Source organism: Mugil cephalus, chromosome 11, assembly GCF_022458985.1.
Source record: "Mugil cephalus isolate CIBA_MC_2020 chromosome 11, CIBA_Mcephalus_1.1, whole genome shotgun sequence".
NCBI classification, from domain to species: Eukaryota; Metazoa; Chordata; class Actinopteri; order Mugiliformes; family Mugilidae; genus Mugil; species Mugil cephalus.
In genome coordinates, this window is record NC_061780.1 from 27,978,678 (window position 1) to 27,997,060 (window position 18,383).

General features: G+C 44.7%; 2 protein-coding genes across 2 annotated transcripts; one reads left to right on the top strand and one right to left on the bottom strand.

Moving 5' to 3' along the window:
* Window positions 1-494: 494 nt before the first annotated feature.
* On the bottom strand, window positions 495-8,715 carry pnp4b (purine nucleoside phosphorylase 4b). Its single transcript, XM_047597751.1, has 7 exons — window positions 8,596-8,715; window positions 7,242-7,414; window positions 2,050-2,153; window positions 1,627-1,802; window positions 1,251-1,441; window positions 1,097-1,176; window positions 495-804 (listed from the first exon to the last, which is right to left on the bottom strand). Exons 1-7 carry the CDS (start codon window positions 8,616-8,618, stop codon window positions 664-666), a joined length of 888 nt encoding a protein of 295 aa, XP_047453707.1. The 5' UTR covers window positions 8,619-8,715; the 3' UTR covers window positions 495-663.
* Window positions 8,716-10,308: 1,593 nt separating this feature from the next.
* LOC125016335 (ankyrin repeat domain-containing protein 34A) lies at window positions 10,309-15,329 on the top strand. Its single transcript, XM_047598774.1, has 2 exons — window positions 10,309-10,409; window positions 12,576-15,329. The coding sequence occupies exon 2, from the start codon at window positions 12,655-12,657 to the stop codon at window positions 14,245-14,247; it is 1,593 nt and encodes a 530-aa protein (XP_047454730.1). The 5' UTR covers window positions 10,309-10,409; window positions 12,576-12,654; the 3' UTR covers window positions 14,248-15,329.
* The last annotated feature ends 3,054 nt before the right edge of the window (window positions 15,330-18,383 follow it).

Sequence of the window (18,383 nt, forward strand, 5' to 3'; positions counted from 1 at the left end):
CACAGCATGTGAACATTCAGTGCAGGGTGGAACCTCGAGGCCAGTGATTCCCAACCTGTGAGACGCACAAATCATTTCATTTGATATTTGGGTTTTAATTTAGTTTCTTTGATGTTATTGCTTTTGCTTAAATTGAAGTTTCATGTGGTAGACCCGAGCAGAATTTACATGATCTGTATGTGGGCTTTGTGTTTATCTGTCAGCAGAGTGATTTAATGCTTTTGATATTTGGATTCAGTTTGAATCTAATGTCAGACTGTTTTATATGAGAATGGAGCATTTCTTCATTGTAGAAGGATCCTGTTGTTTATGAATCATTTGTTGATTGGCCTGAGCATGATTAGCAGTCTGACAGGTGGGTGGTGCCCCTTCAGTAACTGATGTGTGTGTGTGTACAGTGTGTGTGTGTACAGTGTGTGTGCATGTATAGTGTGAGTACGGTGTGTGTACAGTGTGTGTGTGTAAATGTATGAACTCAAGAATTGAAACTTCAATTATTCAACCATTCGATTTATTTCAACTGTTTCTTTTAATGAGAATAATTACGACTAAAAGCTAACGAAGCTAGTACCAGGCTGTAGTAGTGTAGTGGTACTAGTGTGCAGTAGTAGTAGTATAGTAGTAGTGTGTAGTAGTGTGTAGTAGTAGTAGTGTGTGGTGTATTCAGTGTGTGTTGTCGGGATGCTGCTGGCAGCGGTGGACCAGGGCAGTAACCAGTCTCTGAAGAACCTCCGCTCTCATCTGAGTGATCTCTAGAACCTCCTCATGGTTCACCTTCTCCTCACGACTGTAGTCCAGAGACACCTGAGGAGGACACAGGTCAACACTGGACAGACACACTGGACAGACACTGGGGACACACTGGGGACACACTGGACAGACACACTGGACAGACACTGGACAGACACTGGAGACACAATGGACAGACACACTGGACAGACACCGGAGACACAGTGGAGACACACTTGAAAGACACTCTGGAGACACACTGGAAAGACATTGGACAGACACTGGAGACACATTGGACAGACACAGCGGACAGACACATTGGACAGATACTGGGGACACTGGAGACACTGGGGACCCTGTTACTGACCTTGTTGGTGATGAGGGACAGGCCGAGGACCCGGAGTCCACAGTGTTTAGCGACAGTCACCTCAGGAACTATGCTCATTCCTGAAGAAAACAGAGAGGACATGAAGACAAGTGTCCTCAGGACTGTCCTCAGAGACCCTCCAGTGATGTCTTACCCACGGAGTCACAGCCCAGGATCAGCAGCATCCGGGCCTCAGCGATGGTCTCAAAGTTGGGTCCACTCACCATGCAGTAGACCCCCTCCCTGAGGACGTCTCTGCAACCCAACTCCACACTCACGTCCCACGCCAGTGTCCTCAGATCCTTACTGTAGGCGTCAGACATGCAGGGGAACCGGATCCCAAACCTGCAGGGGGACGGACAGGAGGGACGGACAGGAGATGGACAATACTCAGCATATGAAGACGTCATAAAGATCTGTCCCTTCGCAGTTTCTTCATGCAGGGACACTCCACCTGTACCGAGGTTACTCTGTCAATGACGCAGACTTCATACCCCTGTCCCCCTGTCTGTCCCCCTGTCTGGCCTCACCTCTCGTCGTTGGGTCCACACAGTGGGTGTTGTCCCGCGAACCCCGGCAGGTTGACGTGGTCTTTGATGATCATGATGTCTCCGACCTTAAAGTCTGGACAAATCCCTCCAGAGGCGTTGGTCACGAGGACAGAGTCCACCCCCATCAGCTTAAAGATCCTCACTGGGAAGGTCACCTGGGACAGGAGGACACACAGGAGGACAGACAGGAGGACAGACAGGAGGACAAACAAGAGGACAGACAGGAGGACACAGAGGGACAGGAATGTCGAGGTATTGGTTCATGCTGGTTGACTGACAGAAGAGCAAACCAATGATAAGGAACCAGAGACAACGTCAGTGAAAAGAGGGGGAGTCAAGGGTGAGGACAGAAAGGTGGACAGGCAGGAGGACAGGGGGAAGAAGTGGGCAACGTTGACTCACCTGACAGAGGGAGTAACCTTCGTACAGGTGGAAGAGTCCCTGCATGAAGACACAGGGAGTGTCCTCAATTGTCCCAAACACCAGACAGCCTTCATGTCCAGCAACTAAGAGACAGAGAAAAGAGGTTCTTCTAATCGTCTTTGTCTCTGATCCAAAGAAGCATGGCCCCGCCCCTTTTATCATCAGGAAGTAACTTGGTGAATAATAAAATAATCTGGAGCTTTTACATTAACATTTATTAATCATCATCCTGATGAACGTGATTAATGAAGCATCTGCAGCAGAACGACTGTGAACGTGTCTCAGTTTGTCCAAGTAGCGTTAGCGTTAGCACCAGCTGATCCGGTAGTGACAGGCAGCAGAACCAACCCATAAAGATGGAAGACGCTAAACAGCACGTTGGTCCTCTCCATGGGACATTTGAGGACAAAGAAACCAAGAGGGACCAGTGGAAGCACAAAGATGGAAGACACTAAACAGCCTTTTAGATTTAGACCATGACCTCCACAGGTCCTACGTTCTACGTTCGTCACGTGAGTAAACGTATTGTGTCATTTCCCGATTCTGCACGGCTGCTGTGTGTGCTCACACTGTTTTAGCTCTGTTAAACATTTTCTGTATAAGTGGTGAAACTCGTGGTTTTGAGTTTACACAACCACCTGTCCTCTGTAGCACCTTGTTAATCTCATGTTTCTTCTCAGTTTAATCAACTTTGGTGTATTTAGCAGTTAACTATGGCTACTTTCTCTCCCTCTGCTTCTCCTCTCTCCTGCTCGTCGTGCCACATGTTCAGCTCCTCCTCTGCCTCCTTTAGTGTTAATGATACCTGTAATAAATGTAGTTTATTTGTAGCTTTGGAGGCGGGGCTCTCTGAACTGGAAGCACGACTCCGCATCACGCAAAACCCAATAGCTAGCAAGCTCCCGTTAGCATAGCTCCTACTAGCTGTCCCCCTGCAGCTCTCAAGCAGCCGGGAAACCAGGGCGGCTGGGTGAGCTCCACCAACCACTTCACGTTTCTAACAGATTTTCCCCACTCGACGACACACCCGCTGAGAAGCCAACTCTGATAATTGGTAAACTCGATTTTGCGACCATAGTTAGATGCATTCCAGGGGCCAGAGCTAAGGCTTAGCTTAGCTAAGGCTAATGCTAAGGCTAATGCTAATGCTAATGCTAATGCTAAGGCTAAGGCTAAGGCTAATGCTAAGGCTAATGCTAAGGCTAATGCTAATGCTAAGGCTAAGGCGATTGTTATTGTTATTCACGTCGGCAGTAATGACCAACGGTTATGCCAATCGGAGGTCACTAAACTTAATGTTGAATCGTGTGTAAGTTTGCTAAAACTATGTCGGACTCCGTAGTTTTCTCTGGTCCCCTGCCCAATCTCTCCAGTGACGATATGTATAGATGCATGTCGTCATTCCACCGCTGGTTATCTAGGTGGTGTCCAGCCAACGATGTGGCCGATTTTATTAACACCCTAAAACCATGACAACCCAGAGTTCAGCCCAGGAGGCAGAGCTGCAGTCTCACACGCCTCTCTGCTGCTTCTCTAGTACTGTCTCACACCCATAACTCCACAAACTCCATAGATGTGCTGTCTGCTCCCAGATTTTTTAAATGGAAAAATAACAATAGAGGAGTTATTCATAGGAACCTTATCCAAATCAACACAAATTCACTAGTACAACAGAGCAATAAGAAAATTAAATGTGGTCTTTTAAATGTCAGGTCTCTCTCATCTAAATCTCTTTTAGTGACCGATTTGATAACTGATCATCAATTGATCTATTTAGTTGACTGAAACGTGGCTGCAGGATGATGAGTATGTCAGTTTAAATGAGTCCAGGCCCCCAGTCATAGTAACTATCACATTCCTGGAGGCTCAGGCCGAGGAGGAGGAGTGGCAGCAATCTTCCACTCTGATTTATGTATTAATCCTAGACCTAAGCAAAGCTTTAATTAGTTTGAAAGCCTCACTCTTAGTCTTGCTCATCCAGACTGGAAAACACAAAAACCAGTTCTCTTTGTTGTGGTGTGTCGCCCACCTGCTCCTTACTCTGAGTTTTTAGCTGAATTCTCTGAGTTTCTCTGTGATTTAGTGCTTAGAACAGATAAGTCATTATAGTAGGTGACTTTAACATCCATGTTGATGTTGGCAGTGACAGTCTTAGCTCTTCATTTATGTCATTATTAGACTCAACTGGCTTTTCTCAGAATGTAAATGGTTCAACTCACTGTTTCAATCACACCTTAGATCTTGTACTAACTTATGGCCTAGAAACTGAAGGTCTAACCGTATATTCTCACAACCCTCTATTGTCTGATCATTTTCTTGTAACATTTGAATTTACTATAAGTAATTACACAGAAATTGTAAAGACATGTCGTTATGGTCGACACTTATCTGATGATGCTGTAACTAGATATAAGGAATTAATACCTTCAGTATTTACCTCAGTGCCTTATGTTAGTGATGTGGATGTCAGCAACCACAATCTAACTCCATCACAAATAGATTATTTTGTTGACAGCATGACAGCATCACTTAGTTCAACTCTAAATCTAGTTGCTCCTCTTAAAAAGAAGGTGGTAAATGGAAGGAGGGAAGCTCCATGGTATAATTCACAGTTGATCAGTTCAAAGCTGGAAAGAATTTGTCATTCCACTAGTTCTGAAGGAGCTCACATAGCCTGGAAAGATAGTTTAACAACTTATAAAAAACTCTCCGTAAGATTAGAACAGCGTATTATTCTTCATTAACAGAAGAAAACAAGAACAACCCCAGATTTCTTTCAGCTGTAGCCAGGCTGACAAAGAGTCACAGCTCTGTTGAGCATCTATTCCTTCAGCCCTCAGCAGTAATGACTTCATGAGCTTCTTCTCTGATAAAATTGTTGCATTAGAGATAAAATTCATAGCACCCTTCCATCTGTCAAAGATTTGAGTACAGTGGCATTAGAAACCTCTGAAGGACCGAGTCAGTATTTGGATTCTTTCTCTCTAATTGATCTTCCTGAGCTCACTTCAGTTATTACAGCATCTAAACCATCAACTTGTCTTTTAGACCCCATCCTGACTAAGCTGCCCCAGGAGGTTTTTCCATTAATTAATACCTCCATATTAAATCAGATAAACTTATCTTTATTAACAGGATATGTGCCCCAGTCTTTTAAAACTGCTGTAATTAAACCATTACTTAAAAATGTTTTAGCCGACTATAGGCCAATTTCCAACCTTCCTTTTAGTTTTGGAAAGGGTTGTTGTCAATAAGTTGGTTGATCATTTAAACAGGAATGGTTTGTTTGAAGAGTTTCAGTCAGGTTTTAGAGCTCATCATAGCACAGAAACGGCTCTGGTTAAAGTTACCAATGATCTCCTCATGGCTTCAGATAATGGACTTGTCTCTATACTTGTCCTGCTAGATCTCAGTGCTGCATTTGACACTATTGATCACAATATTCTACTACAGAGACTTGAAAGTGTGATCAAGATTACAGGAACTGCACTAGACTGGTTTGAATCATATCTGTCAGACAGATTCCAGTTTGTCCATGTAAACAACAACTCTTCTATATGTTACAAAGTAAGCTATGGGGTTCCTCAGGGTTCTGTGCTAGGACCAATATTATTCACATTATACATCCTTCCCTTAGGCAATATTATTAGAAAGCACGGCATAAACTTCCATTGCTACGCAGATGATACCCAGCTATATTTATCCATGAAACCAGATGAAACTAATTCGCTGGTTAAACTCCAAGCGCCTTAAAGACATAAAGGCCTGGATGACCTGTAATTTTCTACTTTTAAACTCAGACAAAACTGAAGTTATCGTATTTGGCTCTAAACATGTCAGAGATTCATTATCTAATCACCTGCTTTTGTTGGATGGCGTTACCTTGGCCTCCAGTACTACTGTGAAAAACCTTGGTGTTATATTTGACCAGGATATGTCCTTTAATTCTCACATGAAGCAGGTAACCAGGACTGCTTTCTTCCACCTTCGTAATATCATCAACATTAGGAGCATCCTTTCTCAGAGAGATGCGGAAAAACTAGTTGATGCATTTGTGTCTTCCAGGCTGGATTATTGTAACTCGTTACTGTCTGGCTTCAAATACTCTTTAAAAAGCCTCCAACTGATTCAAAATGCTGCAGCAAGAGCACTGGCAGAAATTAGCAAGAGAGATCATATTACTCCAGTATTAGCTTCTCTTCATTGGCTCCCTTTAAAATCTAGAATTGAATTTAAAATCCTCCTCCTTACATACAAGGCCCTGAAAGGCCGAGCTCCATCATATCTGAAAGACCTCATAGAACCAGACTGTCCCAACAGATCACTACCATCTCTAAGTGCAGGTCTGCTTGTGGTTCCTAGAGGTTCTAAAGTAGAATGGGAGGTAGAACCTTCAGCTATCAGGCTCCTCTCCTGTGGAACCAGCTCCCAGTTTGGGAGGCTGAATATCTGACCTGTGGAGTTCTAAGCTACATCTGCTGCCGTGGCCTCATCAACCAGCCCAGTCTTCATGGTCTGGAGTCTGTGTATCAGACCTGTGGAGCTCCATAAACTACATCTGTCCCAGTCTTCATGTCCTCCTCCAGTTGTCCACTCCTACCTAGATGAACTATTCACCAACCTGCCCATGATTCCTGTTATACTCACAAACTGTCACAAGTTAGTTTATCTTGTTTCTCCTGTTCTTCTTCTCTCTCTATCTTCTCTGGTTCTACCCGGCTGGTCGTCAGCAGATGGTTCCTCCATATGAGCTGGTTCTGCTCCAGGTTTCTTCCTGTTAAAAGGGAGTTTTTCCTTGCCATTGTCCCCCTCAGCCTAATCTGGAGGTTGCAGGCTGGTTTTTGTGAAGTGTCTTGAGACGATTTGTATTGTTATATAAATAAAACTGAATTGAATTGAATTGAATTGACCTGGAGGACTGAGGACCTCCACAGACATACAGTACCCCTTCATAGGGCTCTCATGGAAACTCTACAGTTCAACCCTAGAGTGTTATTGTAGGACACAATGAGACTTCTTTACTTTTGAATGTGTATATGTTTACAATTTTATTGTATTTTATTTCGTCCATGCAACAAAACGTCAACTCAGATCCCTCATATGTATAAATATACTTGGCAATAAGGTTGATTCTGATTCTAATTCTGATTCTGAGACAGGGGTCCACTCACCAGTGCTGACAGGGAAGTTTGGGATGTCCTGGTACCTGAAGGTCTGTTTGTTGGAGGCTCCATCAGCCAGGAGGCCGAGTCCAGAGCCACAGATCACAGCCACCTTGGGCCGGTGGCTGGTCTGGTTCAGGAGCCACTCTGTCGTCAGCTTGTAGTCCTCAAAGGAGCAGCAGCTGGAACCAGACCTCAGTTAGAGCTCCACCCTGCTAGGCCAGGAGAGGACGAATCCCACCCAACAGGTTCATCTGGGTACTCTGTATCTACACCCAAGGGGCGGGGGGGAGGGGGGGGGTACCAGGTACTAATACTAGGTACTAACTATGCATGGGAGGTGGGGTGGGGGACTAGGTATAGGTAGAATCCTGTATGACGGCCACTCAAAATGAAACGTAACATTAGCCACAAACCTCTTTGCTCCACTCTGCTAACCAGCTAGCCTCGGTTAACAGAGAAAACACTCAAACTTTTCTCATAATCATGTCAGAGTTTCTTCTTCTGTCTCAGTGTTTCATCGAATCCAAAAACAACTGATAACAGATGAACCTGATCTAGTTTTTATCATCCCCTGGGTCCTTTAGAGTCTGCCCTCATGATTCTACATTAGCTATGAACCACATGGAGACTGGACTCATAGAATCTGAACCTTTAGTCTCCATCTAGTGGTCTAATGGTGCTACTACAGATAATACACACAATGCAGCCATCTAGTAGTGAGAGTTAGCTTAGCATCGATACGTAGCATGTCTTGATTTTATCCAAACGCCCAAGTGGTGAGTGGGCCTGGTTCTATTTTTACTAGAACCTTTGTGATCTTTGTGGTGTTTCTAACAGTCGGATGGAGGTTCTGTCTACAGGCCCGGGGCCCATCTTATTTCTCAAAAATAACATGTAAAAAGTTAGAAGAAAAGATTTATAGGAACGTTTCTGTATCAGGTTACATTCAGAGAACAGGAGCTGGAAAACAGATAGTGACCTTTAATGGAGGAACTGTCTGAGTTTAACTGGGGCTCAGGTTCAAAGATCTGAATTTTAATGTCCAACTAGTGGATGAGCTGAAAGCTGCAATTCTCATTTATCACATTATCACAAAACAAACAAACAAACAAAGAGTGTAATGATCAGTACACGTTAGGGAAGAATTTAGTCCGTAATACAAATCCATGCAACCAACCATGGTTGGTACTGGAGCGACAAAACAACAAGAAAACACAGCACTCACAGTTACAAGTGTAGTTAAATATTAAAAGGACAAATAAAGAAACAATATTTTGAGTGGACAGACAGAGACATGATCTGATCTGAGGTCAGATTCAGACAAGAAGATAAAATTCAATAAATGCATGGAGGGTCTCACCAGCAGCTTCCTTTGGTGTGCATGGCTGGGCAAGAGGACAGAAGGAGACGACGGAGAAGGAGACAGCGAATGTCTAGTTGTCTGATCGGTCAATCAATGAGTAGATAGTCAGGGTCATTGACTCTGTCTGTTTATTGGACGGTTAAAGTTCAGCAGGTGGATTCAACAACATCTATCTGTCTGTCTGTCTGTCTGTCTGTCAGAACAGGTTATAGATCCAGTTCATTAATCACTGTCCTCTTAAAGTTGAGGACATTCACATCCAACTTGGAGGGTTTTAAGCTGCCTCTTTTTTAAGGCACCAAAAGTAATTGGACAGTTGACTCTAAAGATGTTTCATGAATGCATTATTCATTTGCTCACACAGTCTCACCCTGGTGGAGGAAAACTACCTCAGTAGTCACAGCTGCCCTGGGGCAGGCTGACGGAAACGTGAGGTCTCCTGAGGAAAGGCACCTTTTCAACTGGACATTTGTCTTATTCTCCAAAACAAACTATTTGTTAGAAATAAGTATTTGTAAAAAAAAACAAAAAACAAACAAAAAACACATTATTTGTGCCTTTCTGAATATTGTGTCTGTCTGTCTGTCTGTCCGTCCGTCTATCTGTCTGTCTAGTGTGTGTGTAACCGTGGGAACCCTTCTGCAGGAATTCATTGGTTTCCATAGAAACAGTCTCCATCATAGCATCAGTGTGTGTGTGGTCCAGATTCTATGTTATGAAAGACAGGAAGGTCAGTATCATTATCATCATCATCATCATCATCATCATCATCATCATCATCATCATCACCATCATCACCATCATCGTCATCATCATTATTATCATCATCATCATCATCATCATCATCATCACCATCATCATCATCATCATCATCATCATCATCATCATCATCATCATCACCGCCACCATCTTTTTTATCATCATCATCATCATCATCATAATCATCATCATCATCACCATCATCATCATCATCATCATCATCATCATCATTATTATCATCATCATCATCACCATCATCATCATCATCATCATCATCATCATCATTATTATTATCATCATCATCATCACCATCATCATTATCATCATTATCATCATCATCATCATCATCATCATTATTATCATCATCATCATCATCATCACCATCATCATTATCATCATTATCATCATCATCATCATCATCATCATCATCATCATCATCATCATCACCATCATCACCATCATCGTCATCATCATTATTATCATCATCATCATCATCATCATCATCATCATCATCATCATCATCACCACCACCATCTTTTTTATCATCATCATCATTATTATCATCATCATCATCACCATCATCATCATCATCATCATCATCATCATCATCATCATCACCATCATCACCATCATTATCATCATCATCATCATCATCATCATCATCACCATCATCACCATCATTATCATCATCATCATCATCATCATCATCATCATCATCATCATCATCATCACCATCATTATCATCATCATCATCATCATCATCATCATCATCATCATCATCATCATCATCCTAATTCTCATCATCATCATCATCGTGATCATCATCACCATCATTCTCATCATCACCATCATCATCGTGTTGAACTTATCATTAATCAGGTGCATATTCGGGGGAGGGGGGCACCCTGGCCGTGGATGTTGTCGGAGCGGCTCAGACTGAGAGGGGGAGCGGGCGTGAGGAGAGGGAGGAGCTTGTCAGTCGGTAACAGTCGGTAACGGAGAGCAGGCGCTCGGTCTCCCGATGAAGAGGATGCTGCTTCTTCAGCTCAGCGGTAAGAAAGGACGCTAACGCTCCATCCTCTTCCTCCTCCTCTTCCTCACTACCGCGGCTCATTTTATCTTTCTCATCAGGAGATTAATAGCGCGCACTGACACCAGATGATGAAGATGATGATGATGACGCTTCGTGTGCTTGTGTGTCAGTTTGCGCACGCACATGCACGTGCCCGCGCGCCGCCTTTGCTGCTTTCTATGTGTAAATATAGAAATGAGTGCGTCAGAGCGAGTGACGTAGAAAACTGAGCCGCATTCCTCCACAGTCCTTCTTCATCATCATCCTCATCATCTTCACCATCATCATCATCGTGGAGGAAGCTCAGTGTGTATTACATCCTGAGTCAATCAGAGTGTCTGGTCCTGGTTCTGGGGCAGTGCTGCTCTACCTCTCCATGTCCTCATGTACATGTAGGACATAATCTCAGCTCTGTCCCTGTCCTTGTCTCTGTCCCTGTTTCTGTATATGTCTCTGCCTCTGTCCCTGTCCCTGTCTCTGTTCTTGTCCCTGTCTCTGTCCTGAGGTGAAGCTCAGACCATGAAGACGTTTCATTAGTTTCTCATGAATAAATTGAAGCAGATCAAAATGTTTCCTGATCAACAAGGACAAAGACCATGATGGACGATGGTCTGCAGACACGCCGGAGACATGGAGACATCACGGTTGTCTTCTTAAGGATGGACATAAATATGAAGCAGTCAGAATAACCAGAGAGACTAAACATCTGGACCAGAGACTAATAATCTGGGCCAGAAAGAGACTAAACATCTGGACCAGAGACTAAACATCTGGACCAAAGAGATTAAACATCAGGACCAGAGACTAAACATCTGGACGAAAGACTAAACATCTGGATCAGAGACTAAACATCTGGACCAGAGAGAGACTAAACATCTGGATCAGAGAATAAACATCTGGACCAGAGACTAAACATCTGGATCAGAGACTAAACATCTGGACGACAGACTAAACATCTGGACCAGAGAGAGACTAAACATCTGGGTCAGAGACTAAACATCTGGATCAGAGAATAAACATTGGGACCAAAGAGACTAAACATCTGGAAAAGAGACTAAACATCTGGATCAGAGACTAAACATCTGGACCAGAGAATAAACATCTGGATCAGAGAATAAACATCGGGACCAGAGACTAAAGAGCTGGATCAGAGACTAAACATCTGGACGAAAGACTAAACATCTCGATCAGAGACTAAACATCTGGACGAAAGACTGAACATCTGGATCAGAGACTAAACATCTGGACTAAAGATTTAACATCTGGGCCAGAGACTAAACATCTGGATCAGAGACTAAACATCTGGATCAGAGACTAAACATCTGGTCCAGAGACAGACTAAACACCTGGACCAGAGACTAAACATCTGGACCAGAGACTAAAAATCTTGACCAGAGAATAAACATCTGGACGAAAGACTAAACATCTGGATCAGAGACTAAACATCTGGATCAGAGAATAAACATCGGGACCAAAGAGACTAAACATCTGGAAAAGAGACTAAACATCTGGATCAGAGACTAAACATCTGCACCAGAGACTTAACATCTGGAAAAGAGACTAAACATCTGGATCAGAGACTAAACATCGGGACCAGAGAGAGACTAAACGTCTGGACCAGAGAATAAACATCTGGAAAAGAGACTTAACATCCGAATCAGAGACTAAACATCGGGACCAGAGACTAAACATCTGGACCAAAGAGACTAAACATCTGGAAAAGAGACTTAACATCCGAATCAGAGACTAAACATCTGGACCAGAGACTAAACATCTGGATCAGAGACTAAACATCGGGACCAGAGACTAAACATCTGGACCAAAGAGACTAAACATCGGGACCAGAGACTAAACATCTGGATCAGAGACTAAACATCGGGACCAGAGACTAAACATCTGGACCAAAGAGACTAAACATCGGGACCAGAGACTAAACATCTGGATCAGAGACTAAACATCTGGACCAGAGAAACTGAAACATCTGTTTTAAATATATTTTCATTAATGAATATTGTTTCTTCATCATAGATTTTACAAATTTTTAAGATTTGAAGAATAGATTTGAATCCAGCTGTGATCAGCTGATGGTCAGTCTGGTCTCTAGGTGGTTTTCAGTTGGTCTCACCTGTGTGTGTTTCACCTACAGGTCATGTGACTTCTCATGGACGATGTCCGGCCAGCGTTGAGTGATCGTCCCGTGGGCCGGAGGTCTGAGGACAGGGATCATGGGAGATGGGGGACCCCTGCAGACCGAGGGGAATGCCCTTCTCAAGGCCGTCTTTCAGGGGAAGCTGAGACTGACCCGCCTGCTGCTGGAGGGCGGAGCCTACATCAATGAGGGCAACGAGCGCGGTGAGACGCCGATCTCTGCCGCCTGCATCTCCAGCTATGAGGACTCCCAGACTCGGCAGAGGATGGTGAGGTACCTGCTGGAGAAAGGCGCCGACCCAAACATCCCCGACAAGAGTGGCCGGACAGCACTGATCCACGCCTGTGCCGAGCGAGCAGGGAAGGAGGTGGTGGCGCTGCTGCTGGAGAACGGAGCCGACCCCAGCCTCAAAGACTACTCCGGCTCCTCGGCCCTCATCCATGCCATCAACCAGGGAGACCGCGACACACTGCAGGTGCTGCTGGACGCCTGCAAGGCCAAAGGCAAAGAGGTGATCATCATCACCACCGACACGTCGCCATCTGGCACCAAGAAGACCAGACAGTACCTCAACTCCCCCCCATCCCCCGGTATTGTGGACAAACTGTCCCCAGCCTGCATGTCCCCCTCGGAGGTGGAGATCGGTACTTCCTCTCCTGCAGAAGACAAGAGCAACGAGGAGGGGATCTTCAGCTTTGCTCTTACCTCAGCGTTACCTTTACCTTCAGCTCGACCCCCCACCGATAAGAAACCGCCTCCTCGGAAGTTGCTGAAGAGGCTGAACTCGGAGCCCTGGGGTCTAGTGGCTCCGTCGATTCTGGTTCCTCAGGACCGGATGGACGGAGGTTTGGACGAGGAAAACGTCTGTGACCTCAGCGGGACTATGGCTGAACTGAACGGCCTGTCCATCGCGGAACCAGTCCGACCGCTGCTGTCACGACGTCACAGCATCGAAACCCACGACCCATGCTCCCCCAAGCTCATGGACCGGTCCTGCTCCGAGGACTGCGCCGCCCTGTCCGCTCCGTCCTGGGCCGAGAAGGTTCAGCAGCACCAGATCCTGTACCGCAGGAACACAGCTCCAGAGACCCAGGAAAATGCTGCAGGACCTGGGGCGGTCGCGGCCCGGGCCTTGGCTCACCCCAAACTCACCCGGATGGAGCATTACGAGTCGGACACCCACCTCTGCCCTGAGTCCATCCCAGGATCTCCAGACTCTGGCCGGGTGTCGGTGGAGCGGAGGAGGTACAACGCCTCGCCGCTGTCCCTCGTCACCTGTTCGTCCAGGGAGTCTCTGGAGAACATCCCTAACTCTGTGTCCCCCATCACCATGCGCCGCCGGGGCCCAGGTCTTCTGGAGCGCCGGGGCTCCGGGACCCTGCTACTGGACCACATCTCTCACACCAGGCCCGGCTTCCTGCCCCCACTCAACATTAACCCCCAGAGACCCATCCCTGACATCCGGGCAAATGGAAAACCCACATCACCTGTCCACGCTGGACACAAGATCCTGGTCCCAGTGGCCCCAGCTTCGCCCAAACGAGGTCCCGACTTTAAGACCAAGAAGAAGCTGATGAGAAGACACTCAATGCAGACGGAGCAGATGAAGCAGCTCTCCACCTTCCAGGAGATCCTGGCGGAAAAAGTTGTGGAGTCCAATGGAGATTGATGCCAGAAGCAGTGCATGCTGGGTAGAGGCTGACCAGGGCCATGATTGGCTGCGTGTTTGAGGAGAGCTGCACCAGCAAGTTCAGATTCAAGATCAATGATTTAAACTGTTTCCATGGAAACTGTTTGATTCTGAGATAAAGACAAGTTCAGCTCTAAGTGTCTGGTGGAGAGTTTAGGATTTATCGCCTGGAGGTCACATGACTAGAGTCTGGTAATGACCTGGTCCCTAACCAGGGTTGGGCATCGTTTGGATTTTACCAATTCCGATTCCGATTCTCAGTTTCGATTCCTGTTCTAAACGATTCTCGATTTCGATTCTTTGAGGTGTAGGTCACAAATATTTCACAAGAGAATTTTTTCATTTGAAGAAGCCTTTACACAGGCCATTTTTATTTATTCACATTTCCAGTTAACTTAATACACTTTAATTAGGCAGCTGTACAGTAACTAGCGTATTCACTTACGAGGGAGGGTCCCTCACTGTAACTGTAACTGAGACTTGCTGAGGTGAAACGACAGGTGTCAGTCTGAAAAACAAAGAGCTGCAGCCCAGGTGGGTGTATATAGACCCTTTCACATCAACTCACGACGACCTGGGTTTTTCGCTCCATCGGATCAATCGATCCGGGATTTTATTGGATTTTTATCGTTTTTTCGCTGTGACGCTGATATATCTGCCTGTTACGTTCTGACTCGACGGCCTGACAGACTGTATCACTGTAGAAGCTCCAGCTCAAAAACAAGTTCTGGTTCACTCCCATAAACACTGATCTCTGAAGGACACAGATTGTTGTTCCTTTATTTTCAATCAAACAAATAAAATATGTTGTTACACTCGCTATAGGAAGCGCATAGGTGAACCGCGACTGTGTTTATATCCAACCTATATAACGATCTCAAACACTTTTTTAACCATCATGGCAACGCTCTGCATTCGAGGAAAACATGAGATTTGGCGGCAGATATTGGACTCTGTGCAGGACACGGTGATTTATTCTAATATCAGCAGCCTTTTGTAGGAGCAGGAGTTTGACGGGTCCATTCTTCATGTCATCAACAATTTTATCTGCAATGTAAGTGGCGACATTTGAGGGAGGAAAAAACAGGCACAGGTCTCACAGCGGCATTTTCAGACCTGGGTCGACTCTCCTTTGGTGAAAAAGTCCGAGGTCGGACCTCCCGCTGTGAGAGCTGATGCCTGTTTTTTCCTCCCTCATACGTCATCATGTACATTGCAGATAAAGTTGTAGTTTGTTGATGACCTGAAGAATGGACCGGTTGATTATTATACCATGCAGGTGAAGGTGTTTTATCGTGTTTGTTGTGCATCCTCCTTTGGCAGTATTAAGTTTTTCACAGGTGTTGCACTGTGCCAGTCCGTTCTTTGTCAAATTAAAATGAAGTCAGACTTCGAGCTGCGTTTTTTGCAGTCCATGTTCAGAAGAGTGATGTTCTTCTTACTAGCGGAGCACGCCGTGCAGAGTAATACAAACCCGGAAACAAACTAGTGCGGACATTTAGAAACCGAAAAAAAGAATCGAAATTCAAACATCTTCTTAACGGTTCCGGAACCGGACGTTGGGAACCGGTTCCTGTGGGGAACCGGTTCTTGGTGCCCAACCCTAACCCTATATACAAGAATCTTGAACTTTTTCAATACCTCACTCCATCAGTGACACCTCTAACTTTACAGTTTCAGACACTATCACACAACAGAATGCAGGCAGAGACTGGGAGAATAAACCCAGGCAACGTTTGAACACATGTTTAGTGTATAAAAACTTGTTTGTCAGTTATTCCATATGTAACGGGGGCAGCTATACACCCTGACAATGCAACAGCGCCACTGTGGGACTTTCACCCAGACAATAAAACGCTGAATACAGGTTCTGATGTTTTCAGGAAAAAAAGGAGCTGAGAGGTGAATTTCTAGTATTGAACAATTTTCAGTTTTCATTTACAAGTAAATCTCACATCAGTTAAATAGTAGGAGGACTGGGCTTAACAATAAACCTATATTATTGTAAAAATATTTCTATATGCTAAATGTCAGTACACTGAGACATTTACCAGTACAGGGTGACTGTCAGAGGCCTACAGGGGTGGGGGGGTGAAGGGGAGAGGGGCCACCACCAACAAATATCCAAAGGTCTCACACACTGCAAAACAAAAGACACAAGTTAGGACAAAAAAAATATTAAACATGCCAATAAAACTAAAATGAGGAAACCCTCCACCCACGCACACCTATGACCAGCCCACCTGTACTGGCACTGACTGAACCGTAGAATAGAATTAACTCAAAGCTCATTCACAAAAAGAAAACAAAACCGACTAACTGGCCTCGAGAGAAAATAAATCTCCCTTAACGCAAATTATAATCAAAACACTAAATGAAACGAGGTAACAAATAGTTCCCCTTTAAAAAAGGGGCAACAGCAGCAGTGACCACATCACTTCTCTGTTCCTGGAGTTGAACATTATACAGTCACACATCCACACATGACGGGAGGAGGGAGCGCGGTGAATAGTCGCCTTTAGCGCTCAGTCTCTCATACAGAAGCCAGGGAAGTTCTGAGAGTATGAGCCAGAAAACAAAGAGCATACCTTGACCAGATATTGTCATCGTGGAGCAAATGCAGGGTCAGGAGAGCGCGAGGCGAACATCTACCGCTGGCTGCAGGTACATTTAAATAGAAGCAGGAGACAATAGCCTCACCTGTTGGGGATCCCTGATCTTAGGGGGCGTGGCCAAACAGGTAGAGAAGGGAGGGGGGGGCTCTACCCATCACACATAGATTTAACCAGTAATTGGATAAGAAATACTTTGTCTTTGTTGAAGAGCAAAACAAACACAGAAGAAAAAAGTCTTTCTAAAAATTAACAACTACCTGGTTTCCTTGTTAAAAATCCCATTTTTATTGTTTTATTGTTCTGTTTACAGAAATGCACCAACAAATAAAATGTTTAATAAATAAAGTAAAAGCAAAAGCCCTAGTCAGACAGATTTGACCGTGACAGGCTCATAGCTACCGGTGGCAGTGTAGAGTTAAACACACTACTAACACAGAAGCTAGTAATGGATAGTGTTTAACAGCCTTGTGACCATGACAGAGCGACCGGGGGAACTCAGGGCGCTCTCTGAATTTTAGAAACGTGGTTTGTGCCTCTGAATTTCCACCCGCATAAGTTCTGGTGCTCTCACAGACAATTTACAAATTTTAATACTTTTAAGGGTCATATTCATTGACATATATCAACTTTTAATACTTTTCTAGACCCTGCGGATGCTCTGTGGTCCTGGACCTGGAGGAACCTGGTTCCAGGACAACAACGTCCACATGTTGTCCAGAGAAGAGAGATGTTTAAAAATGTCTGAGATCTAGTCTCGTGTGACTTTAATGGTTCATTATATAACTGCCAAGTTCATCAGACCATGTTCCCCCAGGTCCAGGTCCAGGTCCAGGTCATGTGACCTCCAGGTGATAAAAACCTAAAGGTGTCTTCTACAAACGCAGGTTGCTCATGTATTATACTGAACTGGTTTTGTTTGCCGTTGTAATAAGTTTGGCATCGGCCTGAACTCTCAGTCTGAAGTGGTTTTTGCAGGTTTCATGTGAACCCAGTTCGTCCTGGTGGGTCCTGGTTGGTGCAGCTCTCCTGGTTTCTGTCCCTGAAGAAGCTTCTAGTTTCCTTGTCCTCTGAAACTGATTCGTAACGAGACTTGTTTAATGTTTACAGATGCAGAATTTGCACCGTTTCCATTTTTATCTCAGACGAGGAGTCTGGATCTGGATCTGGTCCTTGAAGAGTTCTTCTTCCTGCGCTGTGTGTTGTATATCTTTATTTAGTCCTGGTCCGTGTCTGATGGTTTAATGTCAATGAAAAACCCAAAGAAGTGAAGTGATCTGAACCAAAACCTGCTGAGTCTGTAAATATTGTGAATGTGAAACCGGACGAAAGGAGTTTGATTCAAATAAAGAAATTTCATCTGCTGCTGGTTTCACTCTGCGTTCGACCAGTAGGAAACATCTTCACCCTAAACTCACAACACACAAAACGTCATTTGTTTTTTTTAACATCTGGTTCAACTCATGAAGAGAGTCCCAGAAATAAAGTTGGTTTGGTTTAAAG

Coding starts and splice junctions, on each gene's coding strand:
- pnp4b (XM_047597751.1), bottom strand. CDS start 8,618: ATGCACACCAAAGGAAGCTGCTG. Junction 1,442..1,626: donor TGTGGACCCAACGACGAGAG/GTGAGGCCAGAC, acceptor GTCCCCCTGCAG/GTTTGGGATCCGGTTCCCCT. Junction 1,177..1,250: donor CCTGGGCTGTGACTCCGTGG/GTAAGACATCAC, acceptor TGTTTTCTTCAG/GAATGAGCATAGTTCCTGAG.
- LOC125016335 (XM_047598774.1), top strand. CDS start 12,655: ATGGGAGATGGGGGACCCCTGCAGACCGAGGGGAATGCCCTTCTCAAG.